This window comes from Bos mutus, chromosome 25 (genome assembly GCF_027580195.1).
Source record: "Bos mutus isolate GX-2022 chromosome 25, NWIPB_WYAK_1.1, whole genome shotgun sequence".
Taxonomy (NCBI): domain Eukaryota; kingdom Metazoa; phylum Chordata; class Mammalia; order Artiodactyla; family Bovidae; genus Bos; species Bos mutus.
The window spans coordinates 24,926,310-24,946,206 of NC_091641.1; the positions used below are offsets into that span (position 1 = coordinate 24,926,310).

The window sequence follows — 19,897 nt, forward strand, 5'->3', positions numbered from 1 at the left end:
CGTCACATTGTGAACTTAAGTAGCAATATTTAAAATGAAGTTGAGTAAAAATTGCAAAGTTCTCTCTCTACTTCCGTCCCCACTCCACCCCCCTTTCAGCTCCATCAGCCTTGATCACAGGCCCACAGCTTCGTCATGACTTCCCTCCTGAATCCTAATGGGTCCCCAGCCTCACACATGCAGCAGCAAGGCCATCAGCCCACACAGCTAGATGGTGAGAAGCAGACTGATGATTGCTATAGTTGGTGTTGGCAGGAGGGCAGTAAATCACACTTGGGATGTTTACAAATGAATTTTCTTGAATTTTAAAATAACAAAGATCCAATGACTGGAACATATCTAAGCTGCGTGACCTGCATGCCAAGTTATGACTGGAGTGACGAGAAGAAAGGGGCCAAAGAAGACATCTGTGGGCTGAATTTCCCCTTTGGCCTACCTGCAGAGACCACACAGCAACTGACAGGGAAGGAATTATCTCGGGGCAGTACAGAGTTCACAACATCGCTTCTGTGGTGTGAAGACCCTTTGAGAGTCAAAGTTCCCTGTCTTTACTTTGGCCCAAATCCATATTGCACTTGACTCAGCCAGGCCCAATTAAGGTGCTCGTGGGTCTTGAAGAATGGAGAATTCCAATGAAGAAAGGTTAACAAAAGGATTTGGCCTCATAAAGTTAAGTCTGAATTTTCTAGTCACTGGGTATATGACCTCTGCAAGTTATATAGCTAGTGTCTTAATTTCATCTCTAAAATAGGGGCAGTATTAGTACTGTGCCAGGGAGTAGGTGTGATTAAAGAGTGCAAGTAAAGTGCTGATGACTGGGATTTATTGACTTGCCATCTACTAGACACTGTTTCAGATCCTTTCTGTGTGTCTATTAGAACACCATGAGGCCAGTACCATTACAATCCTGTTGTGCAGGGAAGTTAAGTAACTTGCTTAGAGTCATGCAACAGTACTAGAAAAAGGATTCGGGCTCAGATTATATAATTCCAGAGCCCCCACTCTAAACCCAGGTTTATCATCCTGTCTGGCTCTTAGCAAGAGTTCAATCATGAGAAACATTCCCAGCACTCCAACAGTGCCTATCGCAGTAGACAATAAAAGTTGAATGGTTTGTGGAATGTCCCAAGTGGAAACTTCCTTTAGGAAACTGGAAACAGGGCTAGAGTTAGGTAAAGATTTGGGAGTGTAATGATTCATCAGGGTTGACAATGAGCCATCAAAATATAGCACTTTCCAAAAAAATCAGTAGGGATAAAAATCACACCCCCTGCTGTTCATTGGACTGCCTTGGATGCTGGAGACAGATAACATAGAAGGGTTACTTCAAAAGACTTGAGAAACACTGCTTATTTCATAAAACTACTCATTTTCTTATTTGGAAATTAGTGTCTTCAGTCATCTTGACAAGAATTTCACTAAGTCATAAATACTCTTTATTAGACATGAATTTCTAAATAACATTGTTTCCTAAAGTGGGACTAATGCTTCAATAGGACAATTAACCACAGCTTTGAGGACAAAGAAGGGTGGAAGTTAAGTTCACTCAAGCTTTTAGCATGGAGTGATGTATCGTTGAGTTGCTAAGTTGTCATGTCTGGTTCTTTTGCAACCCCAAGGACTAGCCCTCCAGGCTCCTCTGTCCATGGGTTTTCCCAGGCAAGAATACTGGAGTGGGCTGCCATGCCCCACTCCAGGGGATCTTCCTGACCCACAGATAGAACCTGCATCTCCTGTATTGGCAGGTGGATTCTTTACCACTGACCCACTTATGGGTCAAAGTTATTTGATTTCTTTGATCAAAAATACTGAAGATTAATGACCCTGTGTGTTCCTTTATCTAACTTCATTCTCAAACGCTAACAGCAGAAACCAGGTGTTAAGAGGATTGTTATCAGCTGGACAGAGGGTTCCCAAAGAATGCTGTCCTCTGAGACTGAAAAGGGTTCCTGGACCCAACTCCAATGTTTTACGTGTGTGGAGAGTTTCCCACATCAGCAACAGTTTTCAGTCGCAGGCAGGATCCTCCAGAATTCAACTCAGTTCTGACACAGTCTACCCAGAGACAGAATCAGATTCCACAGGTAAAGGGCTCAGTCCCAGAAGACCACCCTCCATCCACTTCAGACACCAGTTGCAAGCATAGGTTGTTACCTGCACTTCTGACTGACTGGCTATAATGAGGCCTTCCCAGGATCCCCTCCTTGGGTTTGATTAATTTGCTAGAATGGTTCACATGATCAGGAAAACTTGCTTACTCATTAGATCACGGATTTATTATGAAAGGATGTTAAAGGATACAGATGAAGAGCTACATCCGGCAAGGTCCTCCACAAGAGCTTCTGTCCTCGCAGAGCTTGGGGCCAGGCATGGGGGCACACAGAAGTGTTCTGTTTCCCTCACATGGAAGCTCTCCAAAAAGAAGGCCAAAAAGCTATCCTTTTGGGTTTCTAAGACAAGCTCATAACATAGCTGCATGTGTGTATACTCAGCTCCTTCAGTCGTGTTTGACTCTGCAACCCTATGGACTGTAGCCTGCAAGGCTTCTCTGTCCATGGGATTCTCCAGACAAGAATACTGGAGTGGGTTGCTATGATCTCGTCCAGGGGATCTTCCCAGCCCAGGATCAAACCCGCGTCTCCTGCACTGCAGGCGGATTCTTTACTGCTGAGCCACCTGGGAAGCCCAATGTTTGACTAAATCACTGGCCAATGCAGTTGATTCAACCTCAAGCTCCTCTCCCCTCCCCAGCAATCAAGGGGGTCAGGAGTGAAAATTCCAACTCTCTAATCATGTGGTTGGCTCCATTGACCAACTGAACCCCAACCTTAGGTGCTTTCCAAAAGTCACCTCATTCACAGAGCAAAAAGATATTATTACTCAGTGCTCAGGAGATTCCAAGAGTTTGGGGAGATTGAAGCCAGAAACTATAGAGAAAGGCCAAATGTTGTTGTTCAGTCAGTCGCTAAGTCATGTCCGATTCTTCATGACGCTAGAACTGCAGCATGCCAGGCTTCCCTGTCCTTCACCATCTCTCAGAGTTTGCTCAAACTCATGTCCATTTGAGCTAGTGATGCTATCCAACCATCTCATCTTCTGTTGTCCCCTTCTTCTCCTGCCCTCAATCTTTCCCAGCATCAGGGTCTTTTCCAATGAGTAAGCTCTTCAAATAAAGTGAGCAAAGTATTGGAGTTTCAGCTTCAGCATCTGTCCTTCCAATATATTTTCAGGGTTGATTTCCTTTAGGATTGACTGGTTTGATCTCCTTGCTGTCCAAGGGGCTCTCAAAAATCTTATCCAGCACCACAGTTCAAAAACATTAATTCTTCAGTACTCAGCCTTCTTTATGGTCCAACTCACGTCCATACATGGCTAGACTACTGGAAAAACCATAGCTTTGATTATATGGACATGAGACAAATTTTGGTCATCTGAATGACCAATATATATACTTGGTCATTCAGATGATATATATTTATACATTTCATATAAATCACAATATCATGGAGACAGTTATTCAACATCAGCCTAAAGGGAAACTTGCTAGAAATGCAAATTCTTAGAGCCCATTCAAATTCTTAGAACCTGAAACTCTGGGTCAGGCTCACAATCTGTGTTTTAACAAGTCCTCCAGTTGGTTATGATCTTTGCTGAAGTCTGAAGACCACTGGGCCAAAGAAAACAAAGTGCTAAATTCTGCCAGTAACCTGCTATGAGACGTCAGAAAAATCACTGAACCTGTGTGTGCCTGAGTTTCCATCTGTCAAATGGAGATTATAAAACTTGTACCAATTGTCCTATAGCAATAATGTTAAGAGATTTGAATGAGGGAAAAAATGTTAATGTGTTTTGAGAGATGTGTCAACAGTATAATACTGTTGTTACAAAGATAAAAAATTTTTAAAGTATGGAGGAGCCATAAAACCATACTCAGGGTGTAGTCCTCAGACCCACAGCACTAGATAGAAATGCAGGCTCTTGGGCTTCATCCCTGAGCTCACAGATTAGAATCTGCTTTTTTTTTTTTTTTTTTTTGCCACACTGCAAGGCATGTGGGATCTTAGTTTTCCAACCAAGGACAGAACCTAGGGCCCTGCAGTGAGAATGCCAAGTCCCAACCGAGTCCCTAGGGACCACCAGGGGATTCCCTAGAATAAGCTGTATAACAAGATCCCTGGGTGATTGAAATGGGGAAAGCACTGGATGGATCAGACCACCACACAGGTGTAAGGTGTTACCTGCATCAGGCAGGTGTAGTCATGAAGGAAATAGAGGGCCCCACTCTGCTCCACACCTGAGCTCCTCCCAGTGGTCCATGTCTCACTGTCGATCAGACACATGTGTGTCTTAGTTGCTCAGTCATGTCTGACTCTTTGCGACCCCATGGATTGTAGCTCACCAGGCTCCTCTGTCCACGGGATTTTCCTGGCAAGAGTACTGGAGTGAGTTCCCATTTCCTACTCCATGGGATCTTTCTGACCCAGGGATCAAACCAGGATCTCCTGCATTGCAGACAGATTCTTTACCATCTGAGACACCAGGGAAGCCCTGATCAGATACATAAATACTATGAAAAAGTTCACACTGTGGGAATTTAAGGAGGTACCATCAAGTGCTACCTATTGAGACAATTCCTATTTATGAGTTTAATTCTTACCACCTGTCCTCAATTCAAAGATTATAAAAACATGTCAGTCATGATTTTTTTAATCCTTATAATTGAACTTCACACAAAGTCATCTCATTGCCTTGTAAAAAAATGAATTGGGTGATTCACTGTGGACATTTGAAGGATCAGAACCTGTAGAAATTCAAGACAGACAATCTTTTTTGAATACTTAAAACCTCAGGGATTATCCAGCTTTCAGGTAACTCTTGGAAAGCATATGTTACTTTGATCGTTTTGAGCTAATTAAGACAAGTTTTGAAAGAGGAAGATGGGCAATGGTCCCAGAAATATTTGATGCAATATTCTAAGTTCACTGTTTAAATGTTTAATAGGTGCCTCAGGTGACTTCTATGGTCAGTTAAGTTCAGAAAGAACTACTCTAGATCCTAGCTCAGTTGTTCTCAGCCCTGGGTTCCCACTGACACCATCTGGAGAGCTTTAAGGGAAAAATGGGGACCATCCCCTGGAGGAGGGCATGACAACCCTCTCCAGTATTCTTGCCTGGAGAATCCTATGGCAGAGGAGTCTGGCAGGCTACAGCCCATAGGGTCACACAGAGTCGGATATGACTGAGCGACTTAGCACAGCACACACTGATGCCTGACTGAGCTGGTCTGGCACAAGGCCTGGGCCCGGCTATTGGAACAGCCAGCTCCCTGTGTGACCCTGAGCTCAGCCAGCATTGAGAGCCCAGCTGCCTGATGAGAATTCCTGCCTGGCAGGGGCAAGTTGCCCCAGGAGGGCTGAACTGTGTTGATGCAAAATTCATATGTGAAGACCTAACCTCCAGTGCCTCAGAATGAACCACATTTGGAGAGAAATCCTTTAAACGTGTGAGTTAGTTAAAGTGAAGCCATCAAGGTGGGTCCTCATCCCATCTGACTGGTGTCCTTATAAGAAAAGGAAATTGGGACCCAAAGGCACACCAGGATGTGTGCACACAGAGGAAAGACCACATGAGGACAGAGCAAGAAGGTGGCCATCTACAGGCCAAGGGGAGAGGCCTCAGCGGGAAACCCAAACTGTGGACACCAACTGTGGACGCCTTGATCTTAGACTTCCAGCCTCTGGAACTGTGGGAAAAAATGAACGTGTGTTGTTGAAGCCTCCAGTCTGTGGTACAGGTTATGGCAGCCCTAGCGAACTCATGTATCCCCCAAATGTATCTCGAGACCATGGATGTGAGGATATTGCACACTCAACTCCATGTGTGAGACCTGCACACACAACACTCCCGGGCTTGAATTTCCAGGAGAAGTGGGGCCACACTGAAGTGGAGACAAGAGGTGGATGGAGAAGTTCCGATACAAGCCCTGAGCATATGGGAAGTAAGCAAAAATGATGCTTCCGAGGGAGTTCACATTTCAGTGTAAAAGCCAAAGAGGCACAAGCAGCATTAGGATAACACATAGAGGGAAAATCCCTTCAAATATCAATTCCACAGACTGCCTTCACTGACCCCATGGACAGGTTGTCTCCCATAATTCCCTGGGCTTCTCCTTCATGACACCTGCTATAATTATTGTTTAATTAATTAAAATTAAAGTGATCTGCTAGACAATAAGCATGTGAGGGTGGAGACTGTGTCTTGACTTGTGCAGCATCTTGTTCACCACCACTTGGCACATCCTTGTGGAACAAATGAATGAACACTTACAGCAACCACTAGCAAAGATGATACTAAAAGAGCTTAATTAAACTCATGAATGACTTACTGAACAAATAAGTCAATGATGTGAACCAATGATTGAGCACTGACTGGATGTTTTATTTCAAATTCATCTTAAATTTTTTCTAAATTCAGTTCCATTTGAATTTCATGACAGTGATCACTCAAGAGATTTTTCCTCTGGAGTAATTTGGTAATTGCTCTTTTCTCCTGGGCCCTTCAGTTTTAGGTAAAGTTCACATGCCTTGTGAATTATTTGGCATATGCAAAAGAATGCTTCATATGTATATGCATTCATTCAGTTCAATTCAGTTCAGTTGCTCAAGCATGTCTGACTCTGCTACCCCATGGACTGCAGCATGCCAGGCTTCCCTGTCCATCACCAACTCCCAGAGCTTACTCAAACTCATGTCCATCAACTCAGTGATGCCATCCAATCATCTCATCCTCTGTCACCCCCTTCTCCTGCCTTCAATCTTTCCCAGCATCAGGGTCTTTTCCAATGAGTCAGTTCTTTGCATCAGGTGACCAAAGCTTTGGAGTTTCAGCTTCAGCATCAGTCCTTCCAATGAATATGCATTCCTATGTACACACATATACATACACGTATATTCCACACATCACCACTGATTTCATGTTTGGTTCAACCTAAGACTCTAATGATCATGTATAAAACCTCACAGGGACAGAATCCCTGTCCACACATCCCCACCCCAGTCCAATCTGAAAGACTCATGTACTCAATACGCAACAAAGTTCATAGATGAGACCTCTGGTTGTCTTTCACTTTGGGGTAACATGGGGTTATTTTTAGTTCCAAGTCATGAAAAAATGCAGGTTCCACAATTTAGAGGCTTCACATCCTTGAGTGAGGATCACATTTTTATTCAGGCTGGACCTCTTGTCTTAGCACCAGTCTCCAAACCTTTGCCAGGTCTGGGAGTACTGGGAGGGGAGATTTCTAAGGACCAAGAATTCATTACATAGCTCTTAAAGAGAAACTGTAACTCTTCCCAGGTTTTTGTGAACCAGTTCAAATACTACAACTGTCTTTATTGGAAAATCTAAAATATTTTGTCTGGAAAAATCAGCAATTCAGGTATAAAAAACCCAACAGGGAATGCCCAATTTTACTTCAGTATTTCCACTGTAGTCAGTTTCCACTTCTGGCTAAAGGTTTGAATTCCCCATCTGGGAAGCACCTAAAGGCCCAGGTGGCACGGAGGAAGATGCTCCATCTTTATCTTCTTTCCTTCTTTGGTTGGCGTCTGGGTGCCACGATAATTATCAGGCCTTTGGATTATCTTCTTGAAATGATTGCCTGAATCTCAGGTCTGGGTTTGATACAAGAGAAGAGATGTTAGCACAGATGCACACTGGCCCATATCTCCACTGGAAAGACCAAAGTGGCTTTCAAGATCCCACAGCTTCTCAGGCTTTCCCTGCTTCCTCCTTCTAAGTTTCTTCAACTTTGCCCCTTGAATTCCCACCATCGGAGGTATCAGAAATGCTATTCCAAAAAGATGAGTGGGTTTATTTGTTTGTCCATTTCCTCCCCAATATTCATTCCTGTTCTGGCATCAGTCACAGGTTTTCTTTGGAAAACTACCTTTATCCATTCTCTCAGTCCCTGTGGTCTCTATGTGGTACCACCTATACCTAAAGATGAGGCCTGTGACTCAGATCTGGCCAATGAAGTCATCACAGTATCTTGATCACAGCAACTGATTCATGGATGAGTATATCACCCATTCAGATCAAATGAAACATAAAGAGAATTCTGGGTCTCCTGACCACTAGACTTGAATCTGCAAAGATACAAGAAGCTAATAAAGTTGTCTTGTAATATCAAGAGATCATTTAAGAAAGGAAATAACATGGAGAACTGAACAGAAGGAAACCAGGTCTTGTGACATCCTGTGAGTCCGTGCTTCTGGCTATGCCTAAGGCAAGAAGTATTCTCAAGTTTTTGCTGAAGCCAGTTTGGGTCAGTTCTTACAATTGGATGACTTAATCTAGAAGTAGTTTTGACCCTCTGTCTTGGGATCTATCATCTGGATGAATCAGACCTTCATCAGTGCCAGTCAGGTACTCACCTCGAGGAGCATCATGTTGCCTGACATGCTGAGGGCCCCATTGCTAAAAAAGAAGAAAACAAGAAATCTCATCACTAGAAAATTGTGTTGACCTCAGATCCTGCTGCATAGGTGATAAGACTTGCGAGCCCCACCATTTTAAAATTAAGAGGTGACAGATTAAGGTCAAGATTCAGTCACAAAAATATCAAACGTTCTATTTTTTATGGACAGTGATTCCATTCATTTAATCTTTCATTTCACATATATTTACTGAACATTTACAACACACCGGGTAATATATTAGGACCTGTGGCTGCAAAGGTATATTCATGGTCCCTGCGGTGATAGAATTTTGAGCTGGGCCTCTAAGTCCCTTACCCGTATTGTGCTGGTGGTATTAATTTGCACAGACAATAAACAACCTGGCAGTCTCTTTGGACAAGATCATAACTTCCAAAAGTAGTAGCATTTGAATTAACATGGGTTTACTGTTTATCCACATTTTCTAGGATACCAGTGAAGTCAGTGCAGGCTTTGGTACTAGAGCAGGGTTCTAGGGATCTCTCAAACCCTTTTGGTAAGAATAAAATTTGCGAAACCTTTTTAAGAGCATGATATGGCAATATCTATTAACATTATCATGCATATGCCTGAGGCAGATAAAACACTCACGTACAAAAACTATAACAAAAAAGTTTCATTACACGTTGTCTTTAGTATTAAAAAAAAAACTGGGAGCAACCCAAATGTCCAAGTATGTACAAACTGAAAGAATGTTTGAGATACAGTTTTAAGCAGGGAGAGGGGAAGTTATGTATAAAATATAGCCCATTTTTGTAATAAATAAATAAACAAGAATGTTAGTAGATGTATGGATGCATGCAGATGCCTGGGGGAAAGATCTGGAAGACTATACACTGAAGCAATAACCTAGTAGGGTGAAGTTTCAAGGCATTTTTCATCCCAGTGGGACACACTTCTGTATGGCTGGGTAATAGGAAGACGTATGCAAGCTCCAGGAGGGAAGGGCCTTACTGTGTTGCCACGATATTACCATGATATTACATTACCTAGAACATGGCCAGGCATAGAATATGGTGAATGCATACTGTATTTTTAAATAAAAGTAAAGAAATGTTAAAACACAGAAAGTGTAAGGCCCAGATGTGATTCTAGCTCCTGATGCACTTTTCACAGGAGGGCACATCCTTGTCACAGGGATCCCAAGGCAGCCTGTAGCCTCACCTCCAAATCTCTTCTTTCCAGCGTAAATAAGGTGGGGTTTGCTCTCTTTTCCATACCTTGCAGCTTGATCAACTTATCTATCAGGAACATTTTGTCTTTGCCCTCCTGCCAAGAAGGAAAACAAAAACAAAAATATGGAGAATGGATGATGGTGTGGGGTTGAGAAGCAAATGGTGGAAATGTTGATTTTTAGGCAGGTAGGGTCCTGGACGGGCTTCCCTGGGAGCTCAGCTGGTAAAGAATCTGCCTGCAGTGCAGGAGACCCCAGTTCAATCTTGGGAAGATTCCCTGGAGCAGGGATAGGCTACCCACTCCAGTGTTCTTGGGCTTCCCCAGTGGCTCAAACAGTAAAGAATCCACCTGCAATGTGGGAGACCTGGGTTTGATCCCTAGGTTGGGAAGATCCCCTGGAGGAGGACACGGCAACCCACTCCAGTATTCTTGCCTAGAGAAGCCACATGGACAGGGGAGCCTGGCGGGCTACAGTCCATGGGGTCACAAAGAGTCAGACATGACTGAGCATCTAAGCACAGCACACAGCACAGGGTCCTGGACCCTGTGGAGGCTGGAGACTGCTGCCATGTTTACTATTGATGAGAGAAAAGAAACATCTCACAGCAAAACCAAATTAACCCCCATAGCCTTCCTAAACTGTAATATTCTCCTCTAAAGCAATTATCCTAGCAGGCTGAGTAGTAGCTTTCTCTAGTCTGCTGCGAGAAGCAACCTACACACCATTGTCAGAGGGCCCAGGACAAACGGTTTATAGTATCCGTCCTCTTGGCATGCCCTTTGCCCTGGAGCACTCTCTGGGCACCCAGCATTGCCTGGGTCTGCCCTGTCCTTCCACTGAGAATGTCAAAGCTTATAGCTCTGCAGTGAAGAATATCAAATATATTTTATTTGTCAAAGTTATCTGTGTTAGGGCATCCCTGGTGGCTCAGTGATAAAGAATCCACCTGCCAATGCAGGAAACGCAGGTTTGATCCTCGATCCGGGAATATCCCACGTGCCATGGAGCAACTAGGCCCATGCACCACAACTATTGCGCCTGTGCTCTAGAGCCTGGTGAGAGAGTCAGTTCCTAGGCAGGTTGATAAGAAGTCCAGCGGTCCCCAAGGAGAGAGGGGTCTGGAATTCTCAAGGAGGAAGAAAGGACAAACTTTTTTTCTTCCACATTCCTTAGGATTATATAACAATAATGTATCCTGCTTGAGGATGGTCTCTGGAAAAAACCTTGCTAATCCTGTTTTCTTAAAATGTCAATTATGGGAGTGAGACCAGATTTCGATACGACTGAGCGTCTTCACTTTCACTTTTCACTTTCATGCATTGGAGAAGGAAATGGCAACCCACTCCAGTGTTCTTGCCTGGAGAATCCCAGGGATGGGGGAGCCTCGTGGGCTGCCGTCTATGGGGTCGCACAGAGTCGGACACAACTGAAGCAACTTAGCAGCAGCAGCAGCAGCAGCTAGTAAGGTCTTTACAACCTCCATTCTTTTGATTCACTGTAATAAGTAATTAAAAATATATATAACTCCATTGCTAACATTAGCGAGGGGGCAGTCTTTCTGCCCCCTTCTGATGTCTATGTCAGAAGCTTTCTCTATCCCTTTTATACTTGAATAAAACTTTATTACACAAAAGGTCTGAGTGATAAAGCCTCATCTCTGGCCCCAGATTGAATTCTCCTCCAGAGGCCAAGAATCCTGGCATCTTTCATGGTTCAGCAACAGCCTTTCACTGGGAGTCACAAAAAGAGAACCCACCGCAATGAGAAGCCCATACACAGCAGCAAGAGGGTAGCCCCTGCTCCGGGCAACTAGAGAAAATCCCACACATCAGTGAAGACCCAGCACAGCCAAAAATAAATACATATATTAAAAAAAATTTTAAGTTATCTGTGTTAACGAAGTAGACCCTGACAAATAATTCCTGAATTGGGAAAGAGAACAAAGGAATGGGGTATGCCTTCCCCAGGAGGGGGAATCACTTTCCTATGAGTCTATTACAGATAAGAGAGTGCTGAGATGAGCTAGCACTCACCTCATGGTCTGTCCAGTCTAGGTCAATCCCATTTTCCATGCCCTTGTTTCTTCCTAAACTTTCACCCACTCATTTTAGCATCCACCCGTGGATCTTGCTTGCAACAATTATTACTGTGATATTTGGTTTATAATGGCCTTCTATTTCCCTTATTCTTTCTACATTTAGTAATTGAATTCTTCTGTAAGAAAGAGCTGTCCATGGTAATTGGTGCTTTTAACAAGTTCCCCAGCTGTCTTGGATGTGGCCAACTTGTTTGAAAATCTCTGGTCTGTAGCAACTGTTTTCTTACTCAAGTGTGAATTAGAATTACCCGGAGAGATTGCAAGACTACAAACTCATAGGCTTTGCCCAACAGAATTTTGACTCAGGAGGCAAAGTTGCACTGTAGCTGAGAGCATAAACTTTGGAGCTGCGTGATTCAAATCCCACTATTACTAGCCCTGTGACTTTGGGCAGGTTGCTTCACTCTATAAGCATCCATTTCCTTAATTTAAAAATAGAGGTTAAAGAAATGAATGTGCTATAAAGTGAATAGTAAAAATTAAATAAGAATCTTTGTTCATCACTTAGCACAATGCCAGGCATCAATAAGTGCTCAACAAAATGTTATCTGTTGCCTCTATTGCTTGGAGGAAGGAAGGGTAATAAGAATTTGCAATTTTAACAAGGAACCAGGAGTTTTGAAATGACTGTTCTGAGCCTATTCCCAGTCTCTTTGAGTTCTTTTAGAGACAGCAACCCCATCTTTGTCGTCCACATTCCGGGCAAGACTCCCAGGCAGGCAGATCTGCATGATGTCTATGGTGCCTTCCTGAAATGATGTCATCCCAGTAACTCCTGAGTTTACCTGACACTACTCTTACAACAGAAAGCTTTAACATCAAATCCCTCCCACATTGAAATCATCATAAGACTTGCCCCAAACATTCAATGTTGCATCAGAAAACTATGGGTAATGCTTCTGGGGATAGGTGGAAAAGAGCTTAGCTAACTAACCCATCAAAAATACTAAGATCATGGCATCTGGTTCCCATCACTTCATGGCAAATAGAAGGTGAAAAAGTGGAAACAGTGACAGATTTCATTTTCTTGGGCTCCAAAATGACCGTGGATGTTGGGTGCATCCATGAAATTAAAAGACGCTTGCTTCTTGGAAGGAAAGGAACGACAAATTTAGCATGTGTGCAGGCTCAGTTGTGACTGACTCTGTGATCCATGAACCATATCCCACCAGGCTCCTCTGTCCATGGGATTCTCCAGGCAAGATCACTGGAGTGGGTTTCCATGCCCTCCTCCAGGGGATCTTCCTGACCCAGGGATCAAACCTCAATCTCTTATGACTCTCCTGTATTGGCAGGCAGGTTCTTTACCACTAGAGCCACCTGAGAAGCCCCATGACAAACTTAGACAGCATATTAAAGAGCAGATACATCATTTTGCCAACAAAGGTCCATACAGTCAAAGCCATGGTTTTTCCACTAGTCATGTATGGATGTGAGAGTTGGACCATGAAGAAGGCTGAGCCCCTAAGAATTGATGCTTTCAAATTGTGGTGTTGGAGAAGACCCTTGAGAGTCCCTTGGACCACAAGTCTTCTTGCAAACCAGCCAGTCCTAAAGGAAAATCAACCCTGAATATTCATTGGAAGGACTGATGCTGAAGTTTAAGCTCCAATACTTTGGCCACCTGATATGAAGAGCCAACTCATTGGAAAAGACCCTGATGCTGGGAAAGATTGAAGACAAAAGGAGAAGAGAGCAGCAGAGGATGAGATGGTTAGATAGCATCAGTGAGTCAATAGACAAGAATTTGAGCAAACTTCAGGAGATAGTGAAAGACAGGGAAGCCTAGTATGCTGCAGTTCATGGGGTTGCCAGGAGTGGGACACAACTTAGCGACTGGCCAACATCAACAACTAACCAATACTCTTTCTTTACAACATGAAATGTGCCAACTCAAGTAATCTGAAGCCCCAAAGATTCAAGCAGATAGACTCCTATAGTGTCCTGCTTCTTCCTCATATTTTCAGACATAAGTGCTCACAGTTACATTGGTATTTAGAAGAAAAGGGAACTAGCCCAGTAGCAATGACCATCTCTCCGTGTCCAGACTTTGATCTCTAAATACCATTTGATCAGGACTCCTTGAAGAAATGCCTAATTTCTATTCTGGGACAGGAAATGAACAAGATGAGTCCAGACCATCTTATCTTTCCAGAGAACAAGGAAGCAACCCAAGACTCCTGGGATCATGTCAAAAGAACTGAGGAGCTAATTCAAAAGGATTTCTTCTAGCAAAGGATGAGACTATTTTAAGCATAAACAAATGGTTACAATTGAAAGATGCCAACACATACTTAAATCTATTAATTCATAATAACTTCTCATTGGCCATATTTGGAGGTTCTAGGTTTAGTGAGTTGAATAGTGTCTTCCTTTTAAAAGATATGTTTAAGTTATTCTTATTCAAACCCCACCACCTGTGAATATAGTTTTATTGGAAATAGAGTCTTTGCAGATGTAATTAAGTTAAAGGTTTTTTTTTAATATGAGATCATCGTGGATGAGGATGAACCTTAAATTCAGTGAGAAGTTCTTAGGCGAGAAGGAGAAACAGACAAAGAGAGAAAGAGACCCTGTGAAGATGAAGGCAGAGATGGGAGTTATGAAGTTATGCCAAGAAACGCAAAGGTTAGTCAGCAGCCACCAGAAAAAATGAGAGAGGTAGGGAGGAGACTCTTGCTCTGAGCTTCGGAAGGAAGCAACCCTGCTGACAACTTGGCTTTGGACTTCCGGCCTCCAGAACTGTGAGGCAATACATCTCTGTTGTTTTAAGCTGCCACATTTATGGTACTTGCTTTGCAGCCCTAGAAACAAATACACTGGAGGACTGAATCATCATTTGGAAAACAGGTAAATAAAGGGAGTCATGTATTTAACCTCATCTTTCCTCTCCTGAAGGTATTTGAACGTGCTCTAACAGTTGATGAGTAAAAATTCTTCTTTTATAGAAGAATTCCAGCTAATAAATGCAGAAGAAATTCTAGAATTAGAGTACCACTATTTTGCAATCCCTAATGAAATAAATGGACAATGAATAAAAAGGCGTGCGGGCATGCTGAGTCACTTCAGTCGTGTCTGACTCTTTGCAACCCTATGGACTATACTCATCAAAGGCTGCTAAATCCATTAGCTGAAAGACTGCTGGGAAGCTTTATGATGGATAGGTTAGCTGACCAAGCATGGACCCACTGATCGTTCTTCAGATACAAAAAAGAAGACGATCAGACATTTTATGTTATGAGATAATCCCATGAGAAATATTGACTTAAAGCCAGAATTATTCTGGCTAAAAAATTTAATCTGGACTGAATCAGGTCTTTGAATTTCACCATTCATTTACAGGAAATAAAAAAAAAAAAAATTAAACACCACTGCAGAGTTGAAACTCAGATATATCCAGAATGAGGGAACTACTGCAGGACAAATGACCTGGTTTCTTCAACAATAAGTGGCAAGAGAAGAAGGAGGTGTGAACAGTTAGAGATTGAAAGAAACGGTAAAGACACATCAACCAAATGCAACATGTGACACTTTTCCAGATTTTTTACTTGAGTAATCCTGCTGTAAAAAGACATTAACTGGACAGCTGGGGAAATCTGGCCTTTGACTGACTATAAGATGATAGTAAGGTATTATTAATTTTTTTAGGTGTGATGATTGGTACTGTGGTTATGTTTTTTAAAAGAATATGAAAGAGTCTATAGATAAAATGATATAAAGGCCAGGATTTTCTTGAAAATAACCCAGAGATTTACAGCAAAGGGACAGTGTAGAGGACATAAGAGTGCACAAATGTTGATGGTGGTCAGGGCTGGGTGGTGGGAAGGTTCATTCTACTATACTCTAGATTGGATGATGTTTGAAAATTTTCATTACAGAATGTTAAAGGTGGGGAGGGTAAAAAGGGGTCCAATGGGACTTACATTAATGATCTGTTCATGGAGCAGTCTTATCATAATCTTCCTTCCCTCTGTGATCTGCCAGTAAAGGTAAGTGATGATTCTGGAAGAGAAGAAAAGAAAGAATGGCAGACACTCTCTCCAATGCTTTTCAGGAAAGAAAGAATGGCAGACGCTCTCTCCAATGCTTTGCAGGCTCCTAATTTCAATTGGGTACATAGGAATGCATATATTTGCGTACAGATGGATGTTGGCCCAGCCAGTGTTCCTGCAAAGTTGTATCTGGGTGACTTAGAGGTTAACTTCATTATAGCAATAGTCCTCAGGATTCTACACATAAATCACCTGAGAAGTGGAGAAAAGACTCCTGCCGTGGCCCCTCCTCAGATCAATTAATTGAGCTTTTTTGAGCACGAGGGCAGGCATCAGTATCTTTTCTTCTTTTTATAGCTTTGTTGAGGCATGGTTGACATACTACAAAATGTACTCATTTTGAGTGTAATTCAATGAGTTTTAGTTACTTCATATAGTTATGCAAATTTTACCCCAATCTAGTTTTACTTTAATTTTTTAAATTGAGATAGAATTGATATACAACATTGAGTACGCTTAAGGTGTTGATTTGACACCTTTATATATTGCAATATGATTACTATCATGGTGTTAGCTAACACTCCCTCATGTCACATGATTATTATTTCTTTTTCTGTGCTGAAAACATTTAACAGTATTTTTATTATTATTTATTTATTTGGGGGCTTCCCTGGTGGCTCAGTGGTAAAGAATCTGCTGGTCAAGCAGGAGACCTGGTTCAATCCCTGGATCCAGACAATCGCCTGGGGAAGGAAATTGCAACCCACTCCAGTATTCTTGCCTGGGAAATCCCATGGACGGAGAAGCCTGATGGGCTACCGTCCCCTGGGTCACAAAAGAGTCAGACACAACTTAGGGACCAAACAACAAACAACAACACATTTATTTATTTTTGGCTGCGTTAGGTCTTGGTTGCGGCACAAGGCTTTCTCTCTAGTTTCGGTGCACAAGCTTATTGCAACGGCTTCTCTTGTTGCAGAGTACGAATTTCAGTAGTTGTGGTACACAGGCTTAGCTGCCCCAAGGCATTTGGAATCTTCCCAGACCAGGGATCAAAGCTGTGTCTCCTGAATTAGCAGGCAGATTCCCAACCATTGGACCACCAGGGAAGTCCTTAACAGTATTTTTAACTTATTTTATTTATTTATTTTTTGGCCTCTTGGCTTGTGGGATTTCAGTTCTCAGAGCTGGGACTGAACCTGGGCACAGCAGTGAAAACCCCAAATCCCTACCACTAGGCTACCAGGGAACTCCCGAGCAGTATTTTTTCAGTGTATATGATTCTAATGTGTAGCCAGAGTTTGGGAATATGGACAGTGCTATTCAAACTTCCGTGTGATATAGACTTACTGGGATTTTGTTAAAAAGCAGATGCTATAGGTCAGGGTAGGGCTGAGAGTTTGCATTTCTCACAAGCTCCCCAGGGAATTAGAAGTTTGGAAGAGCAAGACAGAAGAACTTCCGGTTTTAAGTAAGGAGGCCAAAGGCAAACCAGTGTTGGGAGGGAGAGCATGACCAAGAGCTAGGAGACCCAGGTTCCAGCCTCCTCTACAATAAATAGACTCTACAGCATGGGAACTATCCCTGTCTCTGCAAGTCTTAGCACTTCCACCTGTAAAATCCAGGGGTCACTCAACAATTGGCATCAGCTGGCTCCACTAGGCTGTGCTGTTGAGTTGTGTCTCTGTGTGAGGACGGACAAGCTCAGCCATCAGAATTTGGCTTCTAAAGAGGAGCTGCTGCTGCTGCTAAGTCACTTCAGTCGTGTCCAACTCTGTGCGACCCCATAGACGGCAGCCCACCAGGCTCCCCCGTCCCTGGGATTCTCCAGGCAAGAACACTGGAGTGGGTTGCCATTTCCTTCTCCAATGCATGAAAGTGAGAAGTGAAAGTGAAGTCGCTTAGTCGTGTCCGACTCTTAGCGAGCCCATGGACTGCAGCCTACCAGGCTCCTCCGTCCATGGGATTTTCCAGGCAAGAGTACTGGAGTGGGGTGCCATTGCCTTCTCGGTCTAAAGAGGAGCAGCCGTCAGCAGACCTACTGTTCCTGCAGGAAAAGGAGTCCAGTCTTGGCAGATCTTCCGCTTTTTCATAAGAAGTTAGAAATCATTTTAAAGTTTGAAAATGAAAGTACACTAACCCATATATCAATAATGCCCAATCCACTTTAAGATAGTCACAACCTCAAAAAGAATCACATAGTAATTTCCCTAAGCATTCTCACATCCAGTTTTTTTCTTTTTGTTTTCATGTTAAATCTTAAGAGGGAGCAGAGCAGGTGTTCCTTTATTCATAAACAGACCCCCCAAAAAGGACAAGATATTAAATAACTCCTAGAAAAATTCAAGAGCAGAGTTGGGATGACGCAGAACACTGAGCCGTGCTGCAGTCTTCGCCTTCCCACCAAACACCCGCCCCTCCCAAGCCTAGCCGCCCGCATGCTGAGTTGAGTTGGTATTTCCCCCTCTAGTCTTCTGAAGAACCCCACTTACAAGACAATGAGGGTGAGGATGAAGAAGAAGTGCACGCTCCCGATGAGGTTCTGGTAGATCCAAACAACCCACAGGTAGCTGGGCGTTTGATTCAGGGTGTCGATCCACCTGTAGATGGACTCAATGAAGAAGGACAGACCTCGAAACGGACCACAGTCAGCTGAAGGTTTCAATCTGATAAAACAAGGGACAGGGAAACATCTCTAGCGCCAGACTCAGGTATAGTTTTTCTAGACTAGCCCAGTCCTTTCTGGGCTCTTAACCTGGAACCAGTGATCCTTGCCTGCTCCATCCATATCCCCTTCCAAAGGAAACCCTTTCGCTCACAGGCCCAGCTGGTGTGTTTTGTACTCATGACCTGTATTCTGAGGACCAGCTTTTGGACAGCAGGATCACTTGATCCAACTGATCTAATCCAACTTGGATCCAACTTGATCCAATCCAAAGACCAGGTTGTGACCTTAGCTGTGTCCTGGCACAAAGAAATGAACTGGGGCGATAGGACTCTCTTCCTTAGGAACTTGAACTAGGAAATACGAAGAGGGGAGGCTGTAATCTAGGGAAGCTAGAGCTGTAATAATGGCCACATGAAGTCAGTTGTGAACAAGCAGAAACTAGAAGGCACCAAGAACTGAATAGGAAGAGAGAAAAGAGCCAACGTGGTGAGACAACTGAGAACATCTTGCAACTGAGGAGCCTGCCCTGAAGCTGCCAAGTTCCAGTTCTGCAAGTATTCTAAAAAGTCAACTTCCTTGTGCATTCATTTGCTCATTCATTTGACAAAGGCCCACTGAACTTGTAACTGAGGCAGGAGATAGATGGGCTCCAGGCCAGACATTTACAACTAGCCTCCTGTTTATATTTCTTGAGGCAAGACATAGATGGGCTCCAGGTGAGACATTTACACTCAGCCTTCTGTTTACACATCCAGGTAGAAATAACCACAGGAACAGGGTAAATAGCTGGACTTTGTCTCCAGTGGACACTTGAGAGAACAGTAATGGTAAGGGCTGGAAAAGAAAATGGCAACCCAACTCCAGTACTCTCACCTGGAGAATCCCCATGGACAGAGAAGCCTGGCGGGCTACAGTCCGTGGGATCCCAAAAGAGTCGGACACGACTGAAGTGACAGCACACCCGCAATGGCAGAGGGAGAGAGGAGCTGAGTCTTGCCCAGATAAAAGATAAAGAGACCACATTTTCTCATTCTTGAGGTCAAGAAGACCTCCCCAACTACACATCTGTAGAAGGCTCCTTGGGGTTAAAAAGGAGGGGGCACCACCCCATAATAGGTGATGCCAAGCCTCCCACACACCTCTGTGCTAGAATCCATCTTGGCTAAAAGGTGAGCATGCATGTTGGAGAAAGTTCCCAGGACAGGTATTTTGTGGAAAAACAAGATATTGGCCAAAGGTAAACAAAGACCCAGAAAAAATGCCCTAGATAAATGATTTATCCTCTTTACTGGAGGAAGCTCACACCCTTTCTCTCCATGTGTGTATCTCTGTCTTGCCTTTGTCTTAAATTAAAAAAAATTGTTTCTCTGTGTGCTCACCCACTTACTGTACTGCATCTCTATTAATAAACTTTGTACAGTTTTTTTTTGTAGGGAAAAAAAACTGTAGTTTTACAGTTTTTGCC

The 19,897-nt window shown here is 43.2% G+C and overlaps 1 protein-coding gene across 2 annotated transcripts in view; it reads right to left on the reverse strand.

Annotated features, from left to right (window-relative positions):
- Positions 1 to 4,149: 4,149 nt before the first annotated feature.
- The window catches only part of TMC5 (transmembrane channel like 5), a 76,637-nt gene continuing 60,889 nt past the window's right edge, over positions 4,150 to 19,897 (reverse strand). For both annotated transcript variants that reach the window (XM_070362641.1, XM_005894424.3), the window contains exons 18-22: positions 18,257 to 18,430; positions 15,696 to 15,774; positions 9,662 to 9,766; positions 8,435 to 8,477; positions 4,150 to 7,672 (exon numbers count right to left, since the gene is read on the reverse strand). In XM_070362641.1, coding sequence (XP_070218742.1) covers positions 7,626 to 7,672; positions 8,435 to 8,477; positions 9,662 to 9,766; positions 15,696 to 15,774; positions 18,257 to 18,430 — 448 coding nt within the window. In that variant the 3' untranslated portion in view covers positions 4,150 to 7,625. The remainder of the gene's footprint in view (positions 7,673 to 8,434; positions 8,478 to 9,661; positions 9,767 to 15,695; positions 15,775 to 18,256; positions 18,431 to 19,897) is intronic.